This window comes from Bombina bombina, chromosome 6 (assembly GCF_027579735.1).
Source record: "Bombina bombina isolate aBomBom1 chromosome 6, aBomBom1.pri, whole genome shotgun sequence".
In the NCBI taxonomy this organism is placed as follows: Eukaryota; Metazoa; Chordata; class Amphibia; order Anura; family Bombinatoridae; genus Bombina; species Bombina bombina.
Window position 1 is genome coordinate 154044911 of NC_069504.1, and position 21358 is coordinate 154066268.

A 21358-nucleotide genomic window follows, 5' to 3' on the forward strand; every position below is an offset into this window, starting at 1 on the left:
TCATCTCAACAGTCCTATGTGGAAACAGCAAACGATTTTAGTTACTGCTGCTAAAATCATATTCCTCTCACAAACAGAACTCTTCATCTTTTTCTGTTTCAGAGTAAATAGTACATACCAGCACTATTTTAAAATAACAAACTCTTGATAGTAGAATAAAAAACTACAACTAAACACCACATACTCTTCACCATCTCCGTGGAGATGCTGCCTGTGCAACGGCAAAGAGAATGACTGGGGTGGGCGGGGCCTAGGAGGGACTATATGGACAGCTTTTGCTGTGCTCTTTGCCATTTCCTGTTGGGGAAGAGAATATTCCCACAAGTTATGGATGACGCCGTGGACCGGACACACCAATGTAGGAGAAAGATTAAAAATCACTGGTCTAATACATAGAAATATAAATGTGTTCCCCATAAAAGGGATACACCTTCTGTGTAGTGCACGGTAAGGGTTAATATGTTTGAATAATTGAATAAAGAACTAGAACCCTTTTAAGTCCAGCAACAGACCATATATATTATAAATTGAAACCACCATATACGGTCATATTTACCTTTATCTTTGTCATCACATAAAGATGTTCCTTAGTGTTGTCAAACATAAGAGGATTTTTCACTGCAGCACTGGTTTCAAAACACAGATCCTTGTATTGATGGGGATTCTGTCCTAAAAATGCCTAAAGAATAGAATATATTTGTATCCCATTAAACATTGTTTAATCAATATATAAAATCATACAAACTTTGCACATTCAAAAAAACCTGATATGTTTAGAAAGTGCAGCATTGGCCAGCCTTGCTACAAAACAAGAACACTGCTGGTCCTAAGAGGCTACAGCTCAAGGGGTTAAACACATAGCACTGCAGGGTTACAGGTGCTAAAATGACATGTTCTAACAAAGCACCTAATTTGTGCACTAATGTTAACTTATGGACAAATATAATGTTAAACAGTATACATGGTTATACAGTATTTGAAAGGATGCTTTATAAAGAAACTATGAGGCCGGAAGAAAGACCATATGCAATAAAATACATTAAAATCTACTTTTTATTCCGTTTTTTTTTGTACTTGGTATGCAATGGACCTAATACAGACTTGCAGCATTTCTGATATATTTAAAAAAAAGAAAAAAGAATGGTCCTTTTGTTGTTTGCAATATTTTTCAAAAAAAGAGAAAGAACATTAAGGAATTGTCCTCTCAAATGCAAAACCATTTTGAGATTGTGTACCCAGTTCTGAGATACTCTTCTTATTTAAAATAAATAAATGCATCCATGGTAGTTTTTTTAGTTTAAAGGGATGTTAAAGAAACACTGAAATTAATCTTTCTTTAAAAACATGATATGAAGTTTAAAAGCCGACGTGCAGCATGGAACTGTAAGTAAAATAGTTTATAAGGGAAACTTCCGGTGGGCGGGCGAAGTGAACGGACGCAAGGGAAGGAGCTCCCGGTCTGTTCACTGCAGAAAACAATAATTAAACTGCCCGAATTAGAACCGACATCCTTGGCAACAGTGAAGGGACTGCCCGGAACTTAGTCGGTGAGGAATCTGTCATCCGATTCCCTCACCGTTGAAGGAACAGACAGAGAAGTGGAAAGCTGCGGCGGAGTCAGCCGCCATCAAACTGGGCCGCACCGCAACAGGGCTAGCACGATACCGCAACTGACTGAGCCCAGAGCACGATCCGACAGAGCCCAAGGAATAGGAGAGAAGGAACCTTGGAGCACGGCAGCAGTACATAAGGCAGGAGGGTGAGATAATCTGAGGCGGGAAACCGCCATATTAGGTCTGACAAAGAGGTGATACACAGAGTATAGCGTGTGCAGACAGAGCTGCAAGTAACATCGTGGGTCACACAGGGAGAACGAGTGAGGAGATTAGTGCAAGTCAACTTAAGGCACAGTGAAAGAGGATTAAAACATCATAATATCACCCTCCAAACTGCACAGAGAGTACTAGGGGCAAAGCACTCTAACAGGGGTAAAACTCAAGCACAACACAATAGAGCCAAACAGTTATAGAGATAGGAGATGTGGCGCAAATCAAACTCAAGCTTTTAACTGCCAAACAAGACATCCAGATATTTGGCACATCGACAAAAGCGCAGAGACCCCTCATACACAATATTAGCTGGAGGACACACAGAAAGGCGGGCGCTAAGCCACATTGTACTCCCTAATACCGGACTGACCAGCAGAATAAACTGACAAAAACAAAACTTTGGCAGGAGACATTCCCCCAACTTGAGGGAGGCCTTTAGGGGTTGAAAATACTGCAGAAATCCACAGGTGTCACGTGTTAAAGGGCAAGGGAGCGATCTCTCCCCCCAAATGGACTTCTCTAATTTCAAAGGACAGCTGACATCTACTTTAGACATGCAGGACTAGACCAAGAAAATCCCCATCCCCCTGCTCACCCACCATAACCGTGCTATCATAGAAATTTCAGCAGATGCAGGCCCAGTTACTTATAACCTCAACCTCATAAGAACGAGAGATATTTCCTATTAGATATACACAGTTGGAGATAACAGCTTTAAACCCCAAGACCTGTATGCACAAATATTATAACTCCTACGTTAAAAAAACGGACGCCATGGCAAGTAGGCAAAAAAATGCAGACAAGAAGAAAAATCAAGTAGAGGCTCAACAGGCCTTAGGGCCTGTGGAAGACATTCTCCCCACGAGCTCCCAAGACACACACCCAATAGTGTCACAAATCTCAGCACTGTTCCTGCCAAAGATTGACCAGCTTCAAACAGGCATGGACTCCCTTACAGAGGAAGTTAAATCCTTTAATGGCAGATTGACAAGAGTGGAGCAGAAGGTGGCAGAAGGGGAATCACGCCACAGAGAGACTGAATCCCAAGTTCACTCCCTGCAGCAACAAAATGAAAGGTTGTGGGCAAAAATTGATGACCTGGAAAATAGGTCACGAAGAAACAACCTTAGAATGGTGGGAGTTCCGGAGTCGCTCCCTGGCTCACAGCTGGTGGAGTTTGCAGAGACAATCTTACCCAACCTACTAAACATCCCAAAAGAATCCCTGCCATGTACAGTAGAGAGAGCCCACAGAGTGGGGGACCAAAGAAGACAAGGGGACAATAATAACCTACAACCGCGCCAAGTTATGGTGAAATATCAACTTCAAGGACAAAATCACAATTCTACAAGCGTACAGGAAGACCAACTCTTTGGAATATGAAGGGAAAAGAATCTTGCTGTTCCAGGACTATTCGGCGACAGTGGCAGCAAAAAGAAGAGAGTTCACGCCATACTGTAAGCAGCTTAGTGAACAAGGCAGAACAGCAGCTTTGCTGTTCCCGGCAAGGCTGAGACTACACACAGACAGAGGGCCACTGTTCTTTGAATCTCCAACGCAGCTCAAGCTACATCTTCAAAGAGAAAGACGACAAGCACCAGATGAGGGGGACGCTGTCCCTTGATCCAGAATCAGGGCTGGGCCTGAAATTATAAGCCACATTTGAAACATCAAATGTTTATGGACAGAACCATGGACAAATGTATCCTTACAAAGTGAGGGGGGGGGGGTTACAAAAAGTAAAAAGTTTTATTTGCACTTAATAGTTAAGTTCCTGAGAAAGAAGATAACCCAAAGTTTACAGTTTAAAAAAAAAAAAGTTATCTGTCATAGTCTAATACTATTGTTCTCAATTTTTATGTTTTTATGTTCCTTTTGTATTATGTGCTAATTGCCTGTCTGTATAAGAGAGTGGACACACTGGTTTTCACATTGACATTGATTGTAAAATCTTAGGACAAGGAGGAAGAAGGGCTATATGCTAATAGAATCTATCGCATACTATAGATTAAAGTATCTAGAGAAGGGAATAGCCCACAGTTTAAAGTAGATACCTCAGGAAGCTGACTCACCTAGACGAACCCGTTGCTGGTCTTATATTTCTGTGTATTGTTTATCTTGAGCACTAACTGTTTTTTTCATACTAGAGAAAGAGCTAAGCCGCCTCTCCTCTGGAAACCGCACGGGGGAAATAGGGGCAGAGGACCTGCAAGAATATAACAGCAAGGAAACCGAGACATAAGGACAAATTCTGTAAGGTACCCCATACACGATATACACGCTTAGGGGCCTTAGATTACACTTACCTAGTCTACATAAGACATTTTCATACCTCAGGACCACATGAAGCTCATAACTTGGAATGTGGGGGGGATTACCTCCCCAATAAAAAGGAAAACTATTTTAAGGCACTTAAACATTAAAAGAACTGATGTAGCTATATTGGAGGAGACCCATCTTTCCCAAAAAGAGCACCAGAAACTCAAACAGGGATGGGTGGGGGAGGTTTTGTATACACCGTATGAGGGGAAGAGGGCCAGAGGTGTGGCAATACTTTTCCGTAAAGGCCTAGACTACTCGGTCTCACAAACTGTAGCAGACACAGAGGGGAGATACCTCATAGTTAAGATCAAAATAGGCAGCTTACACGTGGTACTGTGCGGAATATATGGACCGCACACAGACAAGAAAACATTTCTGACTGGATTGCAGACCAAACTTCTACAATTCTCAGACCTTCCCATAGTGATGGGAGGTGACTATAATATTGCACCGCATACACCAGCGGATAGGTTCTGTAACCCACAATACTCCACACGACGTACAATACAATGGCAAGGCTCCAAAGGGGAAACACGTATGCTTAACCGCTTCAGAAACACTCTATCTTTGGTAGATATTTGGAGGGACAGGAATCCAGAGGCCAGGGACTATACTTGCCTACATCCAGCTAAAACGACACTGTCACGCATTGATTATTTTCTGGTCACTAATTCCCTTTGCCCACGCATAACAGATATCAAGATAGACCCGATAACCATCTCAGATCATGCCCCAGTCTCATTACTCATAGACACTGATACACCCCATAGGCAAACACTTAGATGGAGATTCCCTACACACCTCTTTCATGACCTCAATCTACACAAACACCTACTGGGGGAATGGTTGGTTTATAAAGAACTAAATGCCCAACATATCAATGATATCTCCTTATTCTGGGAATCGGCGAAGGCGGTGTTGAGGGGGGTAGTAATAGCATATGCAGCTAAAATAAAGAAAACACGCAGAATGCGAGGAGACCTCCTATTAAGACAGATACTAAACGCTAGGAATAGGTACTTGAGGAACCCAACAGAACAAAATAGAGTTAGATACAAGGAGGTTAAAGGCCTTAGAGACACATACTTAATACAGACATCAGTGTCTGCCCAAAACCGCTCACAGGCAAAATACTATCGCTACGGGAACCGCACAGGGAAATTATTAGCCAGACTCACTAAACTGGATAAAAAATCAAACACCATAGCAGCAATTCAAGGTAGAGAAGACATACTTACATCAGACATAGGAATACAGAAAGTATTCCAAGACTACTATTCAAATCTATATAGCTCCCAAGAAGTAGACCCAGATAAAAAAGCAAAGTTCTGGGAGGATTTGGCACTCCAGCAATTAGATGAGGACCAACTGCAGTTTCTGAATGCTCGTATTCAGCCATCAGAGATAGCTAAAGTAATTGAAACACTTCCACTAGAGAAGGCCCCGGGACCAGATGGGTTACCCGGGGAATTCTACAAAATGATCAAAGCTGAGGCAGTAGAAACACTAGCATTACTATTCAAAGCAATTTTGGAAGGGAAAGCCGATCTGTCCAATAGGTTCACTGAAGCCAACATAACAGTGCTCCCTAAACCAGATAAGGACCCTCTATTAGCCCAATCCTACAGGCCGATATCCCTTTTAAATTCGGACTACAAGATATTTACCAAATTACTTGCGAATAGATTAGCAGAACTACTCCCGCTATTAGTCCATGAAGATCAAACTGGGTTTGTAAAGGGTAGGTCGGCAGTTAAAAATATGAGAAAATTACAGTTACTGCTTACACACTATTGGAATCAGGACAGGGAAGGTAAGCACTTGGATAAGGAAGAGGCCTGTTTAATATTAGTAGACGCCGAGAAGGCATTCGATAAAATATTGTGGGACCACCTATACAATACTATGGAGAGATTTGGGATAAGGGGATCCTTCATGGAAGCCATTAAAGCCATTTACAGTAAACCTCATGCTGCTATCCTGGTAAATGGGTCACCCTCCGAAATGTTCCTCCTTAAGAGGGGCACGAGGCAGGGATGCCCCTTGTCCCCGCTCCTTTTTGATCTAGCACTGGAGCCTTTGGCAATTAAAATAAGGAAAGAAACGCCGGGCCTGGAGATGGGTGGGGTGGTCAATCACTTATTACTTTTTGCAGACGACATGGTGTTATATATCAGGGACCCCAGGCGAAACATCCCTACTATAACTAAAACTATCGCTGAATTTAGTGAGATCTCAGGCTATCAGATAAACAAGGACAAATCTGAATTACTATGGCTGCTGAACAAAAACCCTGACACACCCCTAGAGGACAAGTTTAAAGTAATCACCCACACCTTTAAATACCTAGGTATCACGCTGACCAGAGATCCAGCCCAGTGGTATGGAATCAATCATAAACCATTACTGAAAAGCATGAAACAAATGTTAGGGACCTGGCACACATTACCAATATCCTTACCAGGAAGGGTAGGGCTGATCAAAATGATTTTATTTCCCAAACTACTCTACACCCTACAGATGCTCCCAGAAATCCTGCACAAACAAGACCTCAAGACATTAAATAGAGATATACTACACTTTGTTTGGAGGGGGAAAAAGCATAGAATTAGCTACCAAAAGTTGACATGTGGGCCAGAGGTTGGGGGCTTCGGACTACCAAACATAGAGCACTATAACTGGGCGGCGGTGACCAAATACGTGATGGACTGGTTGACAGATGGGGGACGCTTTACCAATAGCAAACTGGAGGCAGAATACATTAAACCGTGGTCACTCAAAATGCTACCACATATGACCCGTGCGCAAGTAGACACCATTCTGGGAGGGGTGACAATGTTCAGTAGCCCGATAGAAGCGTGGAGAAAGGTTTGTAGAGCCCTTGGGGTCTCCTCGAGCCATACAATATTCTTGCCGCTGGGAGGTAACCCGGACTTCCCGGCCGGGTTTACCACAAAACCATTTAAACTGTGGGGGGAGCGGGGGGGTGACATCTCTTAAACACATCCTCTCTGTGGATGGAACAACAATCCGACCGTTTGGGGACTTACAAAGAGATTATGGCTTACCGAATAGCCATCACTTTGCCTATCTCCAGGCGAGGCACTATGTGCAGAACCTGTTGAGATCTGAGAAGATGCCAGATGCTGGCTGCGACATATACAGACTGCTGTCATTAACACAGGGGGGGCTAACATCCATTTCCCATACATACAAAATCCTCCAGAAAAAAGTGAACAAAGCCAATTTGACACACCTCAGGAACACTTGGAACTCACTTATAGAGCAGGACATCACTGACACTTGTATTGAACAAAGTTTCGCAAAGGTGAGGGAGGCTACACTGTCAAATGAAATAAGAGAATCCCATATTAAATTGCTCCACAATGCATATATAACGCCAAAACTATTCCACAAGTGGCAACAAAACACATCAGGTTTGTGCCCAAAGTGTTCGAATGCCAACCCAGACATAACACACATGATATGGCAATGCCCAAAACTTGCAAAATTTTGGGGTATGACACAAAGATGGCTGGAGATGAGTACGGGAGAAAAAGTCAGTTTAACACCTGAAATGGTGATATTCTTACACACACAGGCAAAGATTAGAAAGCACAGAAACTACATACATAATGTAATCCTACACGCTAGGAAACTGATTCTCAAACAATGGCTAGCACAGGCTCCACCAAGCTTAGCTCAACTTAAGGAAGGATTGAGGAAACAGATGATATGCGAACAAGTAGACACTCAGGGGGACATCACAAAGAGAACAAAAAAGTTTATGACCAAATGGGAACCACTTATCAACACATTAGATATCCTACATCAGAGACAGGTCATCTATCCCTTTAAAGATACAGAATACATATTCAACGCACAATTGAGGGGACAATGGAATATTTTTACTTAAGACAAAATCAGATAAATGATGCGAGGATCTGCATGGGGGGAGGGAGAGGGGAAGATTCTGAGGGCGGTGACTGGAGGAGAGGCGGCCAAGACTGGTCTGGATGGACAGGATTAGAATGTGGACCAGGGGAAGGAGTGCACACCCGGTGCAACTGGAAACAGGTTCTTGTATCAGCATCAAACAGGAGCAAAGTATTAGGAAGGCTAGAAGAGAATAATAGAAAGAATCCTTCTAAGCACGGGGACACTGGATCAGCAACAGTAGAGGATTGGTAGTGAATAAGTAGAGGCAGAAACATAGCTCACATTATACCTCGGGCCTAACAAAAGGAGGTGAGGGCGAGAGAAAGGCGAGGGCGAGAGAAAGGCGATGGTGAGACTCTGTGGTTAAGGAGACTGGAGGAAAAGGGGGGGGGGGAATAAAATAAAAAAAAAAGCCCAATGCGACTGAGGTGATGAGACATATGGATATATTGTATTCTAATGAAAATGCATGTAATTGTTTCCAATGGTTTTGTATTTATGGTTGAATTCTCACTGTAAGTTGCAATGGAATAAATAAAGTATTGAAAAAAAAAAAAAAAGTTTATTAGGCACTACAATTGCAGCCAATGAAACCAGGAAGTATGGTGGTATTTGTTACTTCTGCCATAGGTTCCCCACCCCTGGTATAGTGGAAAATAATAAGGGTTTTATTTTACTTTTAAGCTGTTTATTGGGCTTGCAACAAAATATTTAAAACAATTGTTTATGAATTACATTTGGAGAGATGAACTTTTGCACACATTTTCCTTGATTACTGGAGACAAAGATGACTGTAGGGGAAGATTCACAGAGCTGCATCATAAACAATTGTAAGCAATAAGATTTACCTTTACAAGTTTTCCGTCATTAGTACCCAAGAATGCAATGGTATGTTCCTCTTCAACAGCTACAGCAACTGTTGTAAATGTGTTTTTCTCAAGCACTAGCACTGGTGATGTGACTACACCGTCTCTGCTCTCCAGGGGGTACGGTAAGTGTTCCTGGCCACATGGGTAGTTGATAACAGCATCCTAAAAAAAAAGATAGGGGGGTAAATTGATTTCACCCACCTGACTGATGACACATGAAAATAATGAATATCACCACTAGTTAGGTCAATAAAGCGTCATGAAACGCTAAGACTTTAATATACTGTAGAACATTAACTGTGGACATTACACCCATTATTTATTTCAACTGGCTTTGATTGTAAAATACTGTGTTTTATGTAAAAAATTGCTTGTCCCTTGATCCCTTTGTCTTGGAAATTGCCTATACCAACTACTAAACAAGTGTATTTAGGTGTTTAGCAACAAATGCAGAATATGGCCAGCGTCAATTCGGCTATTTTCAGAGCTGGATTTATTCTTGTGAAAGTGCAACACACAAAGATCTGTGCAAATCCTGGAGTGTTGCACCTTCAGAAGAAGAAATCTGTCTCAGAAAGAGTGCTGATAGCAGCTGGCGGCGGCCATATTTGGCATTCGTTGCTAAATGTCTACCAACTACGTACCACACAGTGATTGTTAACAACGTAGACAAACTCATGTACAGTAAAGATAAAATGAGTCTTCAGATAAGATGAGTCTTCATGTGACATAGTACCTAGTTTCTCAACCTGTAATAAGTGTAACCTTAGGGCATTGGCCTTCATTATTTTTTTCTGATGTAGCTATTGCAAACTTTACATATTAAAGAAAGCTGTGTTTCTCATTGCTACCCTTGAGCACTCCTAACAGGGCAGAGTGTGAGTATTGCCCAGCCTAGGCTGCTCAATCACTGATTCACCTTAAATTGGTAAAACCTTAGATTCTGGGGGGTAGTTATCAAGCCGTCTACTTTTCTGCCTTCGCCGGCCCAATACGCCCGCCTACCTTCGCCGCCGCGGACCTTGAATACGTTCGCCTAAGTTATCAAATAAAGCTGTCAAAAAGCCGCGGGGCGATGAGCAGCGGACTGTGAGAGTTATCACTCATCCGATCTCGCTGCTCTTCGGCTTTTTCCCAGCTTTATTGCTAGCCTGTCACTAAGGACTCACACTAAACTACACTGTTCTATCCCTATACCGGCGCCCCCGGAGCCTCCCGCAACTCAATAGTTACTAACCCCTAAACCGCCGCTCCTAGACCCTGCCGCAACTCTGATAAATGTATTAACCCCTAAACCGCCGCTCCCGGACACCGCTGCCACCTACATTATACCTAGTAACCCCTATCCTGCCCCCCCTACACCGTCGCCCTCTATAATAAAGTTATTAACCCCTATCCTGCTGATCCCGCACCTCGCCGCAACTAAATAGTTTAACCCCTAAACCGCCGCTCCCTGAACCCGCCGCAACCTATATTAAACCTATTAACCCCTATCCTGCCCCCCCTACACCGTCGTCACCTATAATAAATTTATTAACCCCTAATCTGCCCCCCCTACACCGTCGCCACCTATAATAAATTTATTAACCCATATCCTGCTCCCCACTACGCCGCCGCCACTGTAATAAAATTATTAACCCCTAAACCTAAGTCTAACACTAACGCCCCCCTAACTTAAATATTAATTAAATAAATCTAAATAATATTTTTATTATTAACTAAATTAATCCTATTTAAAACTAAATACTTACCTATAAAATAAACCCTAATATAGCTACAATATAAATAATAATTATATTGTAGCTATCTTAGGATTTATTTTTATTTTACAGGCAACTTTCAATTTATTTTAACTAGGTACAATAGCTATTAAATAGTTATTAACTATTTAATAGTTACCTAGCTAAAATAAACTGAAATTTACCTGTGAAATAAATCCTAACCTAAGTTACAATTACACCTAACACTACACTATACTTTAATAAATTAATTGATCGGAAGAGCCAATAGAATGCGAGCTCAATCTGATTGGCTGATTCCATCAGCCAATCAGATTTTTCCTATCTTAATTCCGATTGGCTGATAGAATCCTATCAGCCAATCGGAATTGAGGGGACGCCATCTTGGATGACGTCCCTTAAAGGAGCCTTCATTCGTCGTAGTCCGTCAGTGAAGAAGGAGGTTCCGCGTCGGCGGGAGGAAGATTCAAGACCCGGCTTGGAAGATGACATCGCCCAGATAGAAGACCTCTTCAGCGCCTCTTGGAAGATGACATCGCCCGGATCGAAGACTTCTTCAGCGCCGCCTGGATGATGACTTCATCATGTGGGTGGTGGGTTTTAATGTTGGGGGGGGTTGTATTTTTCTTTTACAGGCAAAAGAGCTGAACTTTTTGGGGCATGCCCCCACAAATGGCCCTTTTAAGGGCTGGTAAGGTAAAAGAGCTTTGAACTTTATTTAATTTAGAATAGGGTAGGGCATTTTTTTATTTTGGGGGGGTTTGTTATTTTATTAGGGGGCTTAGATTAGGTGTAAGTAGCTTAAAATTGTTGTAATATTTTTAAAATGTTTGTAACTTATTTTTTTATTTTTTGTAACTTAGCTTTTTTTATTTTTTGTACTTTAGTTAGTTTATGTAATTGTATTTAATTGTAGTTATTTGTAGGTAGTTTATTTAATTAATTTAATGATAGTGTAGTATTAGGTTTAATTGTAACTTAGGTTAGGATTTATTTTACAGGTAATTTTGTATTTCTTTTAGCTAGGTAATAGTTAATAACTATTTAATAACTATTCTAACTAGCTAAAATAAACACAAAGTTACCTGTAAAATAAATATAAATCCTAAGATAGCTACAATATAATTATTATTTATATTGTAGCTATATTAGGGTTTATTTTACAGGTAAGTATTTAGTTTTAAATAGGAATAATTTATTAAAGTATAGTGTAGTGTTAGGTGTAATTGTAACTTAGGTTAGGATTTATTTTACAGGTAAATTTCAGTTTATTTTAGCTAGGTAACTATTAAATAGTTAATAACTATTTAATAGTTTTTGTACCTAGTTAAAATAAATTGAAAGTTGCCTGTAAAATAAAAATAAATCCTAAGATAGCTACAATATAATTATTCTTTATATTGTAGCTATATTAGGGTTTATTTTAAAGGTAAGTATTTAGTTTTAAATAGGATTAATTTAGTTAATAATAAAAATATTATTTAGATTTATTTAATTAATATTTAAGTTAGGGGGGCGTTAGGGTTAGTGTTAGACTTAGGTTTAGGGGTTAATAATTTTATTACAGTGGCGGCGGCATAGTGGGGGGCAGGATAGGGGTTAATAAATTTATAATAGGTGGCAACGGTGTAGGGTGGGCAGATTAGGGGTTAATAAATTTATTATAGGTGGCGACGGTGTAGGGGGGCAGGAAAGGGGTTAATACATTTAATATAGGTTGCGGCGGGTTCAGGGAGCGGCGGTTTAGGGGTTAAAACATTTATTATAGTTGCGGTGGGCTCCGGGAGCGGCGGTTTAGGGGTTAATATGTATAGAGTAGCTTGCGGTGGGCTCCGGGAGCGGCGGTTTAGGGGGTAATAACTTTATTTAGTTGCGGCGGTGTAGGGGGGGCAGATTAGTGGTGTTTAGACTCGGGGTACATGTTAGGGTGTTAGGTGTAGACAGTTCCCATAGGAATCAATGGGATGTCTGTCAGCAGCGAACTTGTACTTTCGCTATGGTCAGACTCCCATTGATTCCTATGGGATCCGCCGCCTCCAGGGGTGGCGGTTTGAAAACCAGGTACGCTGGGCCGTAAAAGTGCTGAGCGTACCTGCTAGTCATTTGATAACTAGCAAAAGTAGTGAGATTGTGCCGCACTTGTGTGCGGAACATCTGGAGTGACGTAAGAATCGATCTGTGTCGGACTGAGTCCGGCGGATCGAAGCTTACGTCACTAAATTCTACTTTTGCCGGTCTCGAGCCTTTGATAACTAAGGCGAATCAGCCTCGCCACAAATACGCTGCGGAATTCCAGCGTATTTGAGGTTGACGGCTTGATAACTACCCCCCCCTGGCTTGAGACAATTTGCAGATAAATGTGCCACTGTGAAATAGGTAAAGTGCATCATACTGAAGTGTTCTGCAATAAAACAAGACAGATAAACTGTGCATGAAATGGTTATTAAAAATATAAAGATGGTATTGTAAATATTACTTTCCTCATCATGCAGAAAATTTTTATTTTCCTTTTTTAATAATATAAGAAGCTCAGTAATTGCATCTAATTATTAACATCAATGGACTATTTATCTGTGTTTTAAGTGTTTATTATTCTCTGCTGTAATATTGACAAATCTTAAATTCCAGAAAACATAAAACAAATATCTAATCCCTATATATTTACTTCATTAAAGGGATAGTAAACCCCACACTTTTCTTTTATGATTCAGATAGAACATACAATTTTAAATAACTTTCCAATTTAATTCTATTATCAAATTTTCTTCATTTTCATTTGTCTGAAGGGACAGCATTGCTCTACTGACAGGAAGCTAAAAATATCTATTTAGCCAATCACAAGAGACAAATGTGTGCAGGCACCAATTAGCAGCAGCTCCCACTAGTGTATGATATGTGCGTATTCATTTTTTAACAAGGGATACTAAGAGAAAGAAGCACATTTGAAAATAGAAGTGAATTTAAAAGGTGTGTTAAAATGGCATGCTCTATCTGAATCATGCAAGTTTAATGTTGACTTTCCTATCCCTTTAATATATCTGATACAAGCTTGTGAAATCAAGTAATACCCATGATTTCCATTTTTGCTCATGTAAAAAAGATTATTAATATTTGTGCTACAGTTGGGGTACACAGGAAACAACTGTATGCCTACAGGGGTACATTTTTAACAAAAAGGCAGAGAAACGCTGGCATGGTACAATTCATAAAGTGAGAGTTTATTAAATAAAATGAGAATTGATTTTAACATTTGTTCTGCATGTGGGTCTTTTCCAATTCAATATTCAAAAAGATTTAAGTGCAATAAGAAAATGTTCTAAAGTGTTATATGCAAGAAATAGCACAATATTAAAATGCTCTATGTTTAACACCTGCAAGGGGTTCAAGTCCTCTGCTAAACAGCAATGCACTACTGGGCCCTAGATGAACACATCTGTTAAGCCAATTAAAAAGAGATGTGTGTAGCCACCAGCTAGCTCACAGCAGTGCATTGCTGCACCTGAGTCTACCTAGGTTGGACATTCAACAAAGGATACCAATAGAATGAAGCAAATTTGATAACAGAAGTAAATTGAAAAGTCTCTTGAAACTGCATCAGGGAAGTTTAAGTTTGATTAAAGAAGCAAGAAACCAATGGCACTACTCATATGTATACTCCTAACCCTTATTGATAAACAGATTCATAGAGATCTATGTTAACGGGTGTGGGTGAGGCTCATATTTATCTCTACATAGATTGTCAATATGTGTTTTAATGTTGTTTTTCCTACTTTAATATAAGTTATGTTTTAAACTTTTGTCAGAACTCTCACCCCAGGTGTTTAGGCAGATTACTCACACAGACTGTGTTCCTGTTCTTATTATTCCGTTATACTCCAGAGTGCTAAAAGTGTATTCTTGTTAGAGGGCCCCCTCTTTCCCCCTCCAAGTTTAATTTTGACTTTCCTGTCCCTTTAATTGCTAAAATAAAAGAATGTCCAGTGAATTTATAAAAAGATACACGCATTTAAACAAACTGTACACAGAGTTGTGCGTTATTAACTGTTTGACTTAAAGGGACATGTAACCCAAAAGTTTTCTTACATTTTTCAGATAGAGAATACAATTTTTAAAACGTTTCCAATTTAATTCTATTATCAAATATGCTTTGTTCTCATGTTATTCTTTGTTGAAGAGATATCTGGCTAGGTAGCGTGCACATTTCTGGAGCTCTGCATGACAGGAAATAGTGCGGCCATCTATTGCATGCCATATAGGGCTCCATTTAACATTCAGTGGCGGACAGGGTCAAACATTTTTGCCTCCGTCCACCCAGCTACCCCTCATACGGGCAGCAATCCGCTGCCTGCATTAAACATTGCACACGAGTGCTCCTTTGCGCTCGGCTGCAACCACAACCCCATGCCCACGCACAGCCAATCACACGCAGGCAGGAGCTGTTAATCTTCCCGTTGGATGAGACCGGGGAGATTGAAATTCTCCACCTAAAAGGTGGTGAACTGGGTAGGGATGAAGGGGTCAGATGACCGCTGCTTGATAAATACTGACGGCAGGTTCGCTTGTGGGGGAAAAGGGCTTGATAAATCAAGACCATATGGCTGCAAACACGTGCACACTCCTGAACTTGCCTTCCTGCTTTTCAACAAAGGATAACAAGAAAACTACGAAAATGTGAAAGTTGTTTAAAATTGTATGCTTTATCTGAATAAAGAAATAAACATTTTTGGTTTTTTTTCCCTTTAAGTGCTGCAGGGAGATGTGAAGTATATAAAGCAATTTACATATATTTACTGTTTTCTGTATAATTAAAACTGAGCAACAATGTATTAAAACAAAAAAACAAAAATGTTTTAAATAATATCATTTTTTTTTGGGGGGGGGGGAATGTAATGTTTAATTTTGTGGTTATATTTGTTTCAGGGAAATAAGGTTCTTAGTTTGTGCAATTAACGTACTGCTCTCAGTAATTATGCTATTTATAGAGACTGCTAAAAGCTGTTATTTTAGCTCACACAGAAACTATTATTTCTCATCCTGAAGCTCCTGGGAGTTTCTAAACCCATTAGACAGCGTGTTTAAAATTCCAGGTGCTTCTCGATCACAGATAATATGAACTCTGGGCTGCAATGAATTTCATGCTTTTGGTTAAGGAAGGGCAGCTGGTAAACCATTAGCAGCTGGGCTCATTTTAATATATAGTTACTGCTGAATGCACGGACGCAGCGCAAAATACTTTACTACTGCTCTAAGGGCAGAAACTGTACGGCAGGCACAGTTGGCAAGCAATTAAGTTTTGAAAAAATGATTATCATGAAAAAGTTTAAGTGTCACTGAGTGCCCTAGTGCACAAATGCTTATTAAAAGGTGTATTGTATTTCCCAATTTCAAGTAAAAAGATGGTATTTCAAAATGTTTTAAAAGTGTCCACCCCCCCTAATTCTTCTACTGTATAAACCAATTATTTCTCTAACAGCTCTCCCTATTAGCCAGTGAGAAATAGATACCTAGGTACCAGTTGCATAAAACTACACATTTCCCCTCGAAGGTATATTATGCATTTCAGCCAACTGTATGTAAAGCCTATTTTAAATTAAGGATGAGAAGATTTATGTATCTCAATGCCACAATTCTGTATTGGTAAAACTGTCCTGTGTTGATTCTGTTTCCTACAATAAAAATAATAAAAAACAAAAACAAAAAAAAAACATAATTTATGTAAGAACTTACCTGATAAATTCATTTCTTTCATATTGGCAAGAGTCCATGAGCTAGTGACATATGGGATATACAATCCTACCAGGAGGGGCAAAGTTTCCCAAACCTCAAAATGCCTATAAATACACCCCTCACCACACCCACAATTCAGTTTAACGAATAGCCAAGCAGTGGGGTGATAAAGAAAGGAGTAGAAAGCATCAACAAAAGGAAATTTGGAAATAATTGTGCTTTATACAAAAAATCATAACCACCATAAAAAGGGTGGGCCTCGTGGACTCTTGCCAATATGAAAGAAATTAATTTATCAGGTAAGTTCTTAAATAAATTATGTTCTCTTTCATGTAATTGGCAAGAGTCCATGAGCTAGTGACATATGGGATATCAATACCCAAGATGTGGAGTCTTCCACTCAAGAGTCACTAGAGAGGGAGGGAATAAAAATAAAAACAGCCATATTCTGCTGAAAAAATTAATCCACAACCCAAAACAAAAATAAGTTTATTTCATCTTTGAAAGAAAAAAACTTAAATCAAAAGCAGAAGAATCAAACTGAAACAGCTGTCTGAAGAACTTTTCTACCAAAAACTGCTTCCGAAGAAGCAAATACATCAAAACGGTAGAATTTAGTAAATGTATGCAAAGAGGACTAAGTCGCCGCTTTGCAAATCTGATCAACTGAAGCTTCATTCTTAAAAGCCCACAAAGTGGAAACTGATCTAGTAGAATGAGCTGTGCCTGACGCGACTCCAAATAAGCTTGATGAATCAAAAGTTTCAACCAAGAAGCCAAGGAACTAGCAGAAGCCTTCTGACCTTTCCTAGGACCAGAAAATAAAACAAATAGACTGGAAGTCTTCCTGAAATCTTTAGTAGCTTTTACATAATATTTCAAAGCTCTTACCACATCCAAAGAATGTAAGGATCTCTCCAAAGAATTCTTAGGATTAGGACATAAGGAAGGGACAACAATTTCTCTACTAATGTTGTTAGAATTCACAACCTTAGGTAAAAATTGAAAAGAAGTCCGCAAAACTGCCTTATCCTGATGAAAAATCAGAAAAGGAGACTCACAACAAAGAGCAGATTGCTCAGAAACTCTTCTAGCAGAAGAGATAGCCAAAAGGAACAACACTTTCCAAGAAAGTAGTTTAATGTCCAAAGAATTCATAGGCTCAAATGGAGGAGCCTGTAACGCCTTCAGAACCAAATTAAGACTCCAAGGAGGAGAAATTGATTTAATGACAGGCTTAATACGAACTAAAGCCTGTACAAAACAGTGAATATCAGGAAGTATAGCAATTTTTCTGTGAAATAAAACAGAAAGAGCGGAGATTTGTCCTTTCAAGGAACTTGCAGACAAACCCTTATCCAAACCATCCTGAAGGAACTGTAAAATTCTAGGAATTCTAAAAAAATTCCAGGAGAATTTATGAGAAGAACACCATGAAATGTAAGTCTTCCAAACTCTATAATAAATCTTTCTAGAGACAGATTTACGAGCTTGTAACATAATATTAATCACTGAGTCAGAGAAACCTCTATGACTTAGAACTAAGCGTTCAATTTCCACACCTTCAAATTTAATGATTTGAGATCCTGATGGAAAAACGGACCTTGAGATAGGTCCGGCCGTAACGGAAGTGGCCAAGGCGGGCAACTGGACATCCATACCAGATCCGCATACCAAAACCTGTGTGGCCATGCTGGAGCCACCAGCAACACAAAAGACTGTTCCATGATGATTTTGGAGATCACTCTTGGAAGGAGAACTAGAGGCGGGAAGATGTAAGAAGGATGATAACACCAAGGAAGTGTCAGTGCATCCAAGGCTTCCGCCTGAACATCCCTGGACCTGGACAGGTATCTGGGAAGTTTCTTGTTTAGATGAGAGGGCATGAGATCTATCTCTGGAAGACCCCACATCTGAACAATCTGAGAAAACACATCTGGATGGAGAGACCACTCCCCTGGATGTAAAGTCTGGCGGCTGAGATAATCCGCCTCCCAATTGTCTACACCTGGGATATGCACCGCAGAGATTAGACAGGAGCTGGATTCGCCCAATCAAGTATCCAAGATACTTCTTTCATAGCTTGGGGACTGTGAGTCCCACCCTGATGATTGACATAAGCCATAGTTGTGATATTGCCTGTCTGAAAACAAATGAACGGTTCTCTCTTTAGCAGAGGCCAAAACTGAAGAGCCCTGAGAATTGCACGGAGTTCTAAAATATTTATTGGTAATCTCGCCTCTTGAGATTTCCAAACCCCTTGTGCTGTCAGAGATCCCCAAACAGCTCCCCAACCTGAAAGACTCGCATCTGTTCAAATCACAGTCCAGGTTGGCCAAACAAAAGAGGCCCCTTGAACCAAACGAAGGTGATCTATCCACCATGTCAGAGAGTGTCGTACATTGGGATTCAAGGATATTAATTGTGATATCTTTGTATAATCCCTGCACCATTGATTCAGCATGCAAAGCTGTAGAGGTCTCATGTGAAAACGAGCAAAGGGGATCATGCCCGATGCTGCAGTCATGAGACCTAAAACTTCCATGCACATAGCCACTGAAGGGAATGACAAACTGAAAGTGCCGGCATGCTGCGACCAATTTTAAACGTCTCTTGTCTGTTAGAGACAGAGTCATGGACACTGAATCTATCTGGAAACCTAAAAAGGTGAACCTTGTCTGAGGAATCAAGAAACTTTTTGGTAAATTGATCCTCCAACCATGTTTCCGAAGAAACAACACTAGATTCGTGTGAGATTCTGCAGTATGTAAAGACTGAGCTAGTACCAAGATATCGTCCAAATAAGGAAACACCACAATACCCTGTTCTCTGATTACAGATAGTAGGGCACCCAGAACCTTTGAAAAGATTCTTGGAGCTGTTGCTAGGCCAAATGGAAGAGCAACAAATTGGTAATGCTTGTCTAGAAAAGAGAATCTCAGAAACTGATAGTGTTCTGGATGAATCGGAATATGAAGGTATGCATCCTGCAAGTCTATTGTGGACATATAATGTCCTTGCTGAACAAAAGGCAGAATAGTACTTATAGTCACCATCTTGAAAGTTGGTACTCTTACATAACTATTCAAAATTTTCAGATCCAGAACTGGTCTGAACAAATTTTCTTTCTTTGGTACAATGAATAGGTTTGAATAAAACCCCAAACCTTGTTCCTGAGGAGGAACTGGCATGATTACCCCTGAAGACTCCAGGTCTGAAACACACTTCAGAAAAGCCTGAGCTTTTACTGGATTTACAGGGATGCGTGAGAGAAAAAATCTTCTCACAGGAGATCTTACTTTGGATCCTATTCGATACCCTTGAGAGACAATGCTCTGAATCCAATGATTTTGGACAGATTTTATCCAAAAATCCTTGAAAAACCTTAATCTGCCCCCTACCAGCTGAGCTGGAATGAGGGCCGCACCTTCATGCAGACTTAGGGGCAGACTTTGGTTTCCTAAATGGCTTGGATTTATTCCAATTTGAGGAAGGCTTCCAACTGGAAGCAGATTCCTTGGGAGGAGGATTGAGTTTTTGTTCCTTATTCTGACGAAAGGAACGAAAACGGTTAGAAGCCTTAGATTTACCCTTAGGTTTTTTATCCTGAGGCAAAAAAACTCCTTTTCCTCCAGTGATAGTTGAAATAATAGAATCCAACTGAGAACCAAATAAATTATTACCTTGGAAAGAAAGAGATAGTAATCTAGATTTAGATGTCATATCAGCATTCCAAGATTTAAGCCACAAAGCTCTTCTAGCTAATACAGCTAAAGACATGGATCTAACATTAATTTTGATAATATCAAAAATGGCATCACAAATAAAATTATTAGCATGTTGCAGTAAGCGAGTAATGCTATATATGTCAGGATCCAATTCTCGTTGCGCTAAATTCTCCAACCAAAAAGTTGAGGCAGCCGCAACATCAGCCAAAGAAATAGCAGGTCTGAGAAGATGACCTGAATATAAATAGGCCTTCCTTAGATAGGAATCAAGCTTCCTATCTAAAGGATCCTTAAAGGAAGTACTAGCTTCCATAGGAATAGTGGTACGTTTAGCAAGAGTAGAAATAGCCCCATCAACTTTGTTTTTTTTCCCCAAAAACTCTATAGATTTTGCTGGTAAAGGATACAATTTTTTAAACCTTGAAGATGGAATAAAAGAAGTACCTGGCTTATTCCATTCCCTAGAAATCATATCAGAAATAGCAAAAACCCCTGGGGAAACCACAGGCGGTTTAAAAACAGCATTTAAACGTTTATTAGATTGAAGGTCAATAGGACTGGTTACCTCAATATCCAAAGTAATTAACACTTCTTTTAATAAAGAACACATACACTCTATTTTAAATAAATAAGTAGATTTGTCAGTGTCAATGTCTGAGGAAGGATCTTCTGAATCAGATAGATCCTCATCAGAAGAGGATAAATTATTATGTTGCTGGTCATTTGAAATTTCATCAGCTAAATGAGAAGTTTTAAAAGACCTTTTACGTTTATTAGAAGGTGGAAATGCAGACAAAGCCTTCAGAATAGAATCAGAAACAAATTCTTTAAAATTTACAGGTATATCATGTACATTAGAAGTTGAAGGAACTGCAACTGGCAATGTACTATTACTGATGGAAACACTATCTGCATGTAAAAGTTTATCATGACAACTATTACAAATGACATTTGGTGGAATAATTTCTACACTTTTACAACAAATGCACTTAGCTTTGGTAGAACCGATGTCAGGCAGCAATGTTCCAGTAGAAACTTCTGAGGCAGGATCAGATTGGGACATCTTGCTCAATGTAAGAGAAAAAACAACATATAAAGCAAAATTATCTATTTCCTTATATGACAGTTTCAGGAATGGGAAAAAATGCAAAAGCATAGGCCTCTGATAGAGAAAAAAGCAAGAGGCAAACATCAATGGGGTATTG

General features: G+C 39.9%; 1 protein-coding gene across 2 annotated transcripts in view; it reads right to left on the reverse strand.

The window, feature by feature from the left end:
• Window positions 1-21358, reverse strand: part of PLXNB2 (plexin B2) — a gene marked incomplete in the record, with an annotated part of 627297 nt that overhangs the window by 189850 nt on the left and 416089 nt on the right. For both annotated transcript variants that reach the window (XM_053716644.1, XM_053716645.1), the window contains 2 exon segments: window positions 557-679; window positions 8939-9121. In XM_053716644.1, coding sequence (XP_053572619.1) covers window positions 557-679; window positions 8939-9121 — 306 coding nt within the window.